Source organism: Salmo trutta, chromosome 12 (assembly GCF_901001165.1).
Source record: "Salmo trutta chromosome 12, fSalTru1.1, whole genome shotgun sequence".
Lineage (NCBI taxonomy): Eukaryota > Metazoa > Chordata > Actinopteri > Salmoniformes > Salmonidae > Salmo > Salmo trutta.
Window position 1 is genome coordinate 87,112,286 of NC_042968.1, and position 11,637 is coordinate 87,123,922.

At 43.0% G+C, this 11,637-nt stretch overlaps 1 protein-coding gene across 2 annotated transcripts; it reads left to right on the forward strand.

The window, feature by feature from the left end:
* Window position 1: 1 nt before the first annotated feature.
* Window positions 2–11,370, forward strand: LOC115204589 (zinc-binding protein A33). 2 transcript variants are annotated; one of them, XM_029770249.1, is made up of 7 exons: window positions 2–121; window positions 286–700; window positions 961–1,047; window positions 7,446–7,676; window positions 7,788–7,810; window positions 8,164–8,282; window positions 9,981–11,370. In XM_029770249.1, exons 2-7 carry the CDS (start codon window positions 311–313, stop codon window positions 10,535–10,537), a joined length of 1,407 nt encoding a protein of 468 aa, XP_029626109.1. In that variant the 5' UTR covers window positions 2–121; window positions 286–310; the 3' UTR covers window positions 10,538–11,370. The 2 variants fall into 2 exon arrangements, with proteins under 2 accessions (XP_029626109.1, XP_029626108.1); XM_029770248.1 differs by having other exon boundaries at window positions 12–700.
* Window positions 11,371–11,637: the final 267 nt, after the last annotated feature.

The following is an 11,637-nucleotide window of genomic DNA, read 5'->3' on the forward strand; positions in this document are numbered from 1 at the left end:
GGAAGTACTTAGTTATTCTTGCATGCGTCACAGCGGTATGCGATAACGACACTCCTATCGTTTGTTTGCGGATGGCCATAACATTATAGAAGAAGAGTCACAATAACAACACAGCAAAGAAGTAAGTTCACTTCATTGTATTACTCAATACGTTGCAAGTGTAAGCTACATGTGTTACAAACAATACGTCAAGAAACAATAACGAAGCAGCAAGCAAGTGCTTGTTTGAGTTAGCAGCGAAACTCACCTGAAAGTTTGCCAGTACGGTTGTTCTTTTTCCCGAAGGAAGACGTGTGATTTGAGGGGGGAAATGGCCACCACAGCTTCTCTTCCAGAGGAGGACCTCACCTGTCCTGTATGCCGAGACATCTTCAGAGACCCAGTCATCCTGTTGTGTAGCCACAGCTTCTGTAAAGACTGTATACATGGCTACTGGAGGGAGAGAGAAGTGAAAGAATGCCCAGTCTGTAGGAAAAGATCAAAACTCAGTGATGCCCCCCTCAACCGGGCTTTGAAGAACCTCTGTGAGGCCTACTCGAAGGAGAAAGCATCTGCAGGTGTCCTCTGCAGTCTGCATGGGGAGAAATACAAACTTTTCTGTCGGGACCACGGACAACCAGCTTGCCTGGTGTGCCAGACTTCTGAGTTACACACAAACCACAAGTTCTGCCCCATTGACGAAGCTGCCAAAGAATATAAGGTGAGTGAGAAATAAAAACTGTGTGGCAATAGAATAAATGCCTGTTACATTTAGCTATTTCCTTAAAAAAAGCAACAATTACTGAACACCACTGCTTAGTGTAGGTGCTGATGCCCTTAGTGTAGGTGCTGATGCCCTTAGTGTAGGTGCTGATGCCCTTAGTGTAGGTGCTGATGCCCTTAGTGTAGGTGCTGATGCCCTTTAGAGAAAATGTTTTCTCAGTAAACTGATATATTTAAAATGTTCCTGTTTCATTCCAGGAGTCTGTGCTGAAGCTCCTACAGAACAAACTGGAGGTCCTTGAGGCAGACAGTCGAACTTGTGTTCAAACGGCAGATACTATCACGGTAAGAACTGAGTGGTGTTTCTGTTGTAGAGTTTCCCTCAGCCAGCAGATCTGACTCGCTTGCTTACAGCTGCGCAACGGTCGGACAGGCTTCCTGTGTAGATTAAGACACTGCAGAGCCAGGCCTCCCGAGTGGCATAGCGGTCTAAGGCGTCACTACAGACCCGGGTTCGAACCCAGGCGGTGTCACAACCGGCCGTGACCGGGAGTCCCATAGGGCGGCACACAATTGGCCCAGCGTCATCTGGGTTTGGGGAGAGTTTGGCTGGGGGGGGGGCTTTACTTGGCTCATCGTGCTCTAGGGACTCCTTGTGGCGGGCCGGGTTCCTGCAGGCTGACTTCGGTCGTCAGTTGAACAGTGTTTCCTCCGACACATTGGTGCTGCTGCCTTCCCGAGTTAAGAGGGCGGGTGTTGAGGCGCAGTTTGGTGGGTCATTTTTCAGAGGACGCATGACTCGACCTTCGCCTCGCCCGTTGGAGAGTTGCAGCGATGAGACAAGATCAAAATTGAGGATAAAAAGGGGGTAAAATATATATCACACACACAGTACCAGTCAAAAGTTTGGGCACGCCTAGTCATTCCACTTTTTTTTTTATTATAATAAAGACATCAAAACTATGAAATAACACATGGAATCATGTCGTAACCAAAAAAGTGTTAAACAAATCAAAATATATTTGAGCTTCTTCAAAGTAGCCACCCTTTGCCTTGATGACAGCATTGCACACTCTTGGCATTCTGTGGACAGCATCAAAAAACATCCCCCTCCTTCAGTCACAGTTCAAATCACATCCCTCTCACAGGGAATCTCACTAAACTCAAATACATGTGAGAAGGGAGAGACTCCTCATCAAAAAACAATAGAATGGATGGAGTGTGCATCGTCTTTCCATGCGGGTCATTCGGTGTGCACCAACCAGTTGATCCAATTCGTCACGTATATCCTTCACATTCGCATCTAGCATCACCCCAGAGATGACACCCCTGATAGGTTCCCTGCATTGAAGATCCACACACGACACATTTCCAACCTATATCTTCTAGAGGTGCTGAGCACTCTCCTTCTGTTCCATAAATGCACAGAAAACCAAAATAATCCAATTTCTCGTTTCTCTCACCGATGCCACCTTATCCAACGCATCCACGATTTTTATAGACTTCAAACTGATCTCCCAGGTAACATCAATCCTTATTTCCTTTCGTATTTACCACCGTAATACAATTCTTCTCACTCTTCTCCATTCGATACGCCATCTGATTCAAACAGAACATCCATTTGCGCCATTTCCCTTTCCAACATCACATTTCCAGCACATCGCGTTGAACAACAAAGTAGCTGATAGTCTGACACTGCCATTCCAAAATGGCTGTTGTGTCTTCTGCTACCTAGCATGAGGACTAAAAGGGCAGTTTTCCAGAAAACTAGCAGTTGCTCAATCTTCTTGGTGTAACAGATGGGATAATTCGGATTAAAAGGCATTTTTCATCCTTGGGTTGAGGTATGTTTTCTGAGCCATATCTCCCACCAGCTTCGCAGTGTCTTAACCTAACCAGGAAGCCTGTCCGACCATAGTGCATCTGTAAGCAAGCGGCCATATTTGCTGGCTATGTTTCACTTAGTTCCCTGGATTTGTGGATGAACCGTATGACCTTAAAGAATAACAATAGTAGAGTTACAAAATTCCATGGTTTTCTAGAAATCCTGGTTTGAGAATTACTCGATGTCCACCTTATTCCCTCTCAATTCCAGGAGTTTTCCAACCAGGATTTCTGGTAAACCAGGGATTTTTTTTGAAAGTTAGGAACATTTTCCATCCGTAAATAGTAAAGTTAGAGATTTTAGTGGACTGAAATAATAGGTGCCAGTACTAATCATATTTTAGAGCCAATATTCTATGAGGTGCAGTAGAACATTTGAGGTGCCGGTACCCCACTGGTGTGTACCCGTACACATGCGGACATACATGCCAGGCGGTGTCAGAGAGGCCTGAAAAAAGGGGCAAAGACTCCAGCCACTCGACACATGGACTGTTCTCTTTGCTCCCGTCTGGCAGGCAGTACCGCTTCATAAAGGCTCCGACAGACTCCTAAATGGCTTCTATCCCCTGTTAAATGGCTAACAACTACTGCGCTCCTTCTCCCACAGACTATCCACACTGATTCTATGCCCATTCACAGGTCTCTACCCACTCAATTAGATGTATTACTCCATTAAGCTGCTGTCTATTGATTACCATTAGTATTTATCCTGCTACTGGTCACTTTTACTCCTGTTTATATGAACTCGGCAAAAAAAAGAAATGTCCCTTTTTCAGGACCCTGTCTTTCAAAGATAATTTGTAAAAATCCAAATAACTTCACAGATCTTTATTGTAAAGGGTTTAAACACTGTTTCCCATGCTTGTTCAATGACCCATAAACAATTAATGAACATGCACCTGTAGAACGGTCGTTAAGACACTAACAGCTTATAGACGGAAGCCAATTAAGGTCACAGTTATGCAAACTTAGGACACTAAAGAGGCCTTTCTACTGTCTCTGAAAAACACCAAAAGAAAGATGCCCAGGGTCCCTGCTCATCTGCGTGAACGTGCCTTAGGCATGCTGCAAGGAGGCATGAGGACTGAGGATGTGGCCGGGGCAATAAATGGCAATGTCCGTACTATGAGAAGCTTAAGGCAGCACCACAGGGAGACAGGATGGACAGCTGATCGTCCTCGCAGTGGCAGACCACGTGTAACAACAGCTGCACAGGATCGGTACATTCGAACATCACACCTGCGGGACAGGTACAGGATGGCAACAAGAACTTCCCGAGTTACACCAGGAACGCACAATCCCTCCATCAGTGCTCAGACTGTCCGCAATATGCTGAGAGAGGCAGGACTGAGGGCTTGTAGGCCTGTTGTCTGGTGAGGACCTGCCTTACATCACCGGCAACAACGTCGCCTATGGGCACAAACCCACCGTCGCTGGACCAGACAGGACTGGCAAAAAGTGCTCTTTACTGACGAGTCGCGGTTTTGTCTCACCAGGGGGGATGGTCGGATTCGCGTTTATCGTCAAAGGAATGAGCGTTACACCGAGGCCTGCACTCTGGAGCGGGATCAATTTGGAGGTGGAGGGTCCGTCATGGTCTGGGGCGGTGTGTCACAGCATCATCGGACTGAGCTTGTTGTCATTACAGGCAATCCTAACGCTGTGCGTTGCAGGGAAGACATCCTCCTCCCTCATGTGGTACCCTTCCTGCAGGATCATCCTGACTTGACCCTCCAGCATGACAATGCCACTAGCCATACTGCTTGTTCTGTGTGTGATTTCCTGCAAGACAAGAATGTCAGTGTTCTGCCATGGCCAGAGCCCGGGTCTCAATCCCATTGAGCACGTCTGGGACCTGTCTGTAAAAAAATCACTTTTGTATGGGAAAGAAACATTATTTTTGGCTGGGCCTGGCTCCCCAGTGGGTGGACCTGGATCCCAATTGGGTGGGCCCCTGCCCAGTCGTGTGAAATGCATTGATTTTTCAATTTACTGATTTCCTTCTATGAACTAACTCGTTAAAAAATTTGAAATTGCATGTAGTGTTTCTTTTCCTGTGTGTATGCACAGTTGAAGTCGGAAGTTTACCTACACCTTAGCCAAATGCATTTAAACTCAGTTTTTCACAATTCCTGACATTTAATCATAGTAAAAATTCCCTGTTTTAGGTCAGTTAAGATCACCACTTTATTTTAAGAATTTGAAATGTCAGAATAATAGAGATTTATTTCAGATTTTATTTCTTTCATCATATTCCCAGTGAGTCAGAAGTTTACATACACTCAATTAGTATTTGGTAGCATTGCCTTTAAATTGTTTAACTTGGGTCAAACGTTTCAGGTAGCCTTTCACAAGCTTCCCACAATAAGTTGGGTGAATTTTGGCCCATTCCTCCCGACAGAGCTGGTGTAACTGAGTCAGGTTTGTAGGCATCCTTGCTTGCACATGCTTTTTCAGTTCTGCCCACACATTTTCAATGGGGTTGATGTCAGGGCTTTGTGGTGGCCACTCCAATACCTTGACTTTGTGGTCCTTAAGCCATTTTGCCACAACTTTGGAAGTATGCTTGGGGTCATTGTCCATTTGGAAGACCCATTTGCAACCAAGCTTTAACTTCCTGACTGATGTTTTGAGATGTTGCTTCAATATATCCCCCTAATTTTCCTGCCTCATGATGCCATCTATTTTGTGAAGTGCACCAGTCCCTCCTGCAGCAAAGCACCCCCACAACATGATGCTGCCTCCCCTGTGCTTCACGTTTGGGATGGTGTTCTTCGGCTTGCAAGCCTCTCCCTTTTTCCTCCAAACATAATGATGGTCATTATGGCCAAACAGTTCTATTTTTGTTTCATCAGACCAGAGGACATTTCTCCAAAAAGTACGATCTCTGTCCCCATGTGCAGTTGCAAACCGTAGTCTGGCTTTTTTATGGCGGTTTTGGAGCAGTGGCTTCTTCCTTGCTGAGCGGCCTTTCAGGTTATGTCGATATAGGACTCGTTTGACTGTGGATATAGATACTTTTGTACCTGTTTCCTCCAGCATCTTCACAAGGTCCTTTGCTGTTGTTCTGGGATTGATTTTCACTTTTCGCACCAAAGTACGTTCATCTCTAGGAGAGAGAACTGGTCGACTTCCTGAGCGGTATGACGGCTGCCTGGTCCCATGGTGTTTGTGCTTGCATATTTTTGTTTGTACAGATGAACGTGGTACCTTGAGGCATTTGGAAATTGCTCCTTAGGATGAACCAGACTTGTGGAGGTCTACAATTTTTTTTCTGAGGTCTTGGCTGATTTCTTTTGATTTTCCCATGATGTCAAGCAGAGGCACTGAGTTTGAAGGTAGGCCTTGAAATACATCCACAGGTGCACTGCCAATTGACTCAAATTACGTCAATTAGCCTATCAGAAGCTTCTAAAGCCATGACATGATTTTCTGGAATTTTCCAAGCTGTTTAAAGGCAGTAAACTTAGGGTATGTTAACTTCTGACCCACTGGAATTGTGATACAGTGAAATAATCTGTCTGTAAACAATTGTTTAAAAAATTACTTGTCATGCACAGAGTAGATGTCCTAACCGACTTGCCAAAACTGTAGTTTGTTAACAAGAAATTTGTGGAGTTGAAAAACGAGTTTTAATGACTCCAAAATTAGTGTATGAAAACTTCCGACTTCAAGTGTGCGTGTGTATATATATTCCTGTTACCAGTCACTTTTCAACCCTGTTTACATGTCTATCCTTCTACCAGTCACTGTATGTATAAACCCACCTCAACCACTCCAGTACCCCTGAACATTGAATAAGGTACTGACCTGTATATACAACCACTCCAGTACCCCTGAACATTGAATTACATTTTAGTCATTTAGCAGACGCTCTTATCCAGAGCGACTTACAGTAGTGAATGCATACATTTCATACATTTCTCTCCGTACTGGTCCCCCGTGGGAATCGAACCCACAACCCTGGCATTGCAAACACCATGCTCTACCAACGGCCCGTGTGGCTCAGTTGGTACTGAGCTGTATATACAACCACTCCAGTACCCCTGAACATTGAATAAGGTACTGACCTGTATATACAACCACTCCAGTACCCTGCACATTGAATAAGGTACTGACCTGTATATACAACCACTCCAATACCCCTGAACATTGAATAAGGTACTGACCTGTATATACAACCACTCCAATACCCCTGAACATTGAATAAGGTACTGACCTGTATATACAACCACTCCAGTACCCCTGCACATTGAATAAGGTACTGACCTGTATATACAACCACTCCAGTACCCCTGCACATTGAATAAGGTACTGACCTGTATATACAACCACTCCAGTACCCCTGAACATTGAATAAGGTACTGACCTGTATATACAACCACTCCAGTACCCCTGCACATTGAATAAGGTACTGACCTGTATATACAACCACTCCAATACCCCTGAACATTGAATAAGGTACTGACCTGTATATACTTGCAGTCTTGTTTCTTTAACTCGCATGTCTTCTCTTAACTTTAGATACTAATAGTATAGATAATAACAAATATATATTATCATAATTTAGATAGATAAATAATTTATCTATATATTATTAGCATCTAAATTATTATTGTCTAAATTATCTTTATTATGATTAGTATCTAAATTATTGTCTTATATTTGTATCTATTTTGTTAGTAGTATTATATTAGTATCTACATTTTTATTATCTCTATTATTATCATCATCACTGCATTGTTGGGAAAGAGCTCTCAAGGTAAGAATTTCATCGTACCGTATAACACCTGTTGTATTCTGTGGACGTGGTGAATAAACTTTAAAACTCATCTCCAGCTCTGGATATTTGTCTTCAGAGCCAGGCTCTGTCCACAGAGAGGATAATAAGGGAACAGTTTGAGGAGCTTCACCAGTTTCTACGGAATGAAACGGTAGTCAGGATAGCTGCCCTGAAGCAGGACGAAGACTACAAGAGTCAAATGATGATGAGGAAGATTGAGGAGATGAACAGAGAGATATCGTCCCTTTCTGACACCATCCAAACCCTAGAGGAGGAGCTAGGGGCTGAAAACATTTCTTTGCTACAGGTAAGAAACAAAAAGGAAAGATCTCCCTCTGTTTTAAGTAGAGATGATACTTCTACAACTTGATAATGTCATTGATAGTCATGTCTAACCTGACACTTTGTTCTCCTGCAGGACTACGAGGTCATCAAGAAAAGGTAAGGGATCTTCCTCCTGTTTCTATCCCCTCTGTGGTTCTGAACCCAACCCTACAGCAGTACTGACTACCTCTAACCTGTACCCCCCGCACACTGATTCGCTACCGGTACCCCATGTATATAGCCTCGTTATTGTTACTTTTTGTTTTTTACTTTAGTTTATTTGGTAAATATTTTTTAACTCTTCTTGAACTACACTGTTGGTTAAGGGCTTGTAAGTAAGCATTTCATGGTAAAGTCTACACCTGTTGTATTCGGTGCATTTGACAAATAAAGTTTGATTTGATTTCATGTTCTCTCCACTCTGTGGTTTTGAACCCAACCCTACTACTGACTCCTTAATGTTCTCCCAGAGTTCAGTGCATATTGCCAGATCCAGAGAGGGTTTCAGGAGCGCTGATCGACGTGGCCAGACACCTTGGCAACCTGCAGTTCAGAGTCTGGGAGAACATGCAGGAAATTGTTGAGTACAGTGAGTACTATTTTATGATAATTAATACATACTGTCGTGTCTTTGGCTATGCCGGATTAAGTGATATGACATGCTAACTTATAAAATGATTTCTCTGTAATTAATATTACCTGATTAAGCTAATCATGTAAATGTAATTAACTAGAAAGTCGGGGCACCACGGAAGAACGTTTATAGAGCCGTTATCTTCCAAATAAACTCTTAAAATACTTAGTAATATTTTACATCGATAGCAGTCAATATTAACCCTTATCTTATTTTCAGTCTCATAATGAAAGTTGTAAATTCTTGGCTATCTTCACGAACCCTGGCTAACAAGTTGAATCAGCAATACAAAATTGGGTTTAATTATTTATTTACTAAATACCTAAACTAATCAAACAGAATTACATATACACAGAATACAAATGATGTCATACAGAAAACGTCCTGGTGGATGGAACCTGTATGAAAGCTGGTTACACAAAGGAAAGGGGGTTGGGCTTGAATGAAAGAGCGGGAAGATTTAGGAACGAAGAAACAGCAGCTATCGTAAATACATTATCTTATGCATTCTAAATTACCGCCCATTTGGAAAAGGAAAATGCAATAAATATTTACTCTGAGCTGCGCTTCGGTAGATTGGTCGTAGATGCTGGCCGGGTTGGCCAACAGATCTTCCTGTACTCGGAAGAATGTATCTGGTGGTAAATTGGATACGTGGTGGTATCTTCGTCCGTCTGTTAGACTGGATCCGTCGTCCGTCCTTTCCTAGCCCACGTCTACAGCGGCCGCTGCTAACTCAACGGCTAGGAAGTATCACTTCTGTAGTGAATAAGCTCAAAGTTCATACCATTCGCCATCAAAGCTCACGCCGAGGTTGGCTTAGTTGACATGTGTGTCCTTCTAACGTAGAGGCTGCAGACCTCACGTACTGGAACAACCTGGTTATCTTTTCGTCAAAGGCTTATATAGTGGAGAGGGGGAGGGATGTGTTTCATCGTTTATAACCCCTGTCTCTTCACAGGGGTGGGCCACTGATCAAGCAGGGCACTTTCCTTATGAAAACCCAATTCTCTCATTTGGAAGCTAAAATTACATTTAATCTCCTAACAAACAATTTCAATATCAAACATTTCAATTGCATAACAATTCCATGTTACTCTGATAACTAGAGGGTGTATACTTTCTCAGGTACAGTTTGTCGTCATGTCATCAGTCATAATGTCTCAGATAACAACGAACTGACATCCATACTCATTACGTTCCAAAGCATATTTCCAACTGGTTTTATTACCAAAATATGGTTCCTTTCCCCATTTGTTTGATGTTCCCAGACTCTCTATATTTAACAGGACAGCAGTCCTTCAGGACAGCAGTCCTTCAGTAGGGTCAGAGAGGGGAAGGGAGAAAGGTATTTATGGGGGGGGGGTCATAAACCTTACCCACAGGCCAACGTCATGACAATGCATACATGCATACATACATAGGACTTATATAGAGCTGTTCAAGGACCCAAAGACACTTTACAATTGTATAGAATAAAATATAGAGATAATAAAACAAATTAACAATATCACACTTATTGCAATATGTGTAAATCACGGGACGCAATCCTGAAGGGGAAAAAAAGTAATCAGTTTTGTATAAAAATGACCTGCTCGTACTACTACGAGTTCCCACTTTAAAATAATCTATCTGTGTTCTCTCTCCTCTCAGCTCCTGTGATTCTGGACCCCAATACTGCTCACCCAGATCTCATCCTGTCTGGTGACCTGACCAGCTTCACATGCAGACTCAGTGATGACCAACAGCAGCTTCCTGACAACCCAGAGAGGTTTAAACACCGCTATGCTGTCCTGGGCTCAGAGGGCTTCAGCTCAGGGATACACAGCTGGGACGTAGAGGTTGGGGACAGCAAAGAGTGGGCAGTAGGTGTAGCCATAGAGTCTTGCGATAGGAAGGAGACGTCTCGGTGGCATATTAGTGGAGTCTGGTATGTACTCTCAAGAGAAGGGAGTGACTATATTGACCAAGTGTCACCGAATGCATGTTACTGTCTTGAACCCTTTAAAGTGAAACCCCAGAGGATCCGAGTGCAGCTGGACTGGGACAAAGAAACGGTGTCACTTTCTGATCCTGTCAATAACCAACGGATTGGCTGTTTCTTCAAAAACCCTCAAATATTTTCACTGAGTTTCACTGAGAGAATTTTTCCGTTCCTCAGTGGGGACTATGTCAGGGTTATGCCAGTGAAGGCCTCTGTAACAGTATAGTAGAGTTAGAGCTGATAATTACACAAGTCGGGTTTCGTGTGAAAACAAAACTACAGGCTAAAAGGGAATTGACACAAACGATTGCTGTGGGAACATTGTTGACCAATTTCAAATGCATTCATTGTGTATCAGTTTGTTGTTAATTTTAATGTGTCTTAAGATCAGTAACCCTTGTTTGATGATAGACATGAGAACTGCCGGTTTAGTTCTGTTTGCTGTTTTTGTGCCTGCTGCTGAATCTCATTCAACATCGACTTAATGGGACAGATTTGGAATATATCGGGGGGGGGGGTTCCATTTTGAATGCCAGGTGTACTGAACACATCTATCCTCGTTGGCCTTTTGACTATTTTGTCTAGGGAAATGTTACTGTTGTTCAGTTAATCTTCTAGTTAAGTATCCGCTAACCACTTATGATAAAGCAATCTGTCAGTCAATGACATGCAACCATTAGTTGATGCAACACTACCTTTGAGTCAGACTGGCTGTGACTGAGATCCCACTCCCTCTCTCTCTCCCTCCCTCCCTCTCTCTCTCCCACTCCATCCCTCTAAAGAACTGACTCCCTCTCACTTCCTGAATTCATCCTTCTGTTTTTTTATTTCCATTTGCTGTTTTGTTATTTAGTGTTTTTAAGCGCTTTGAGATTTCTTCTCAATCAGTAATGGTCTTCCTGTCTGTGAAGTGTGCTACGCCATTCTAGTGTAATTCTGTCATGTAAGTTGAGTAATTGCTGCAGTGTTTTTAACATGGTTATGTTTTACTGCCTTTCTCATGTAATAAGCCAGTTTTCATTTTATATGTTAAATTACATTTAAATTGGTGTTTGTGTCTGACATTACATTTCAGTCATTTATCAGACGCTCTTATCCAGAACAACTTACAGTAGTGAATGCATACATTTTCAAACTTTTTTTGTGTTGGTCCTCTGGGAATTGAAACCCACAACCATGGCGTTGCAAGTGCCATGCTGTACCACTATCAACTGATCCACACAGGACCAAACAATACAATCTAACGGCTTGTTGTTCTCAATGGGTCTGTGTCCCGGGCTCAGATTAAGCTTAGACCTGGACTAAAAAGCTCTTTCAGTGGAGAAT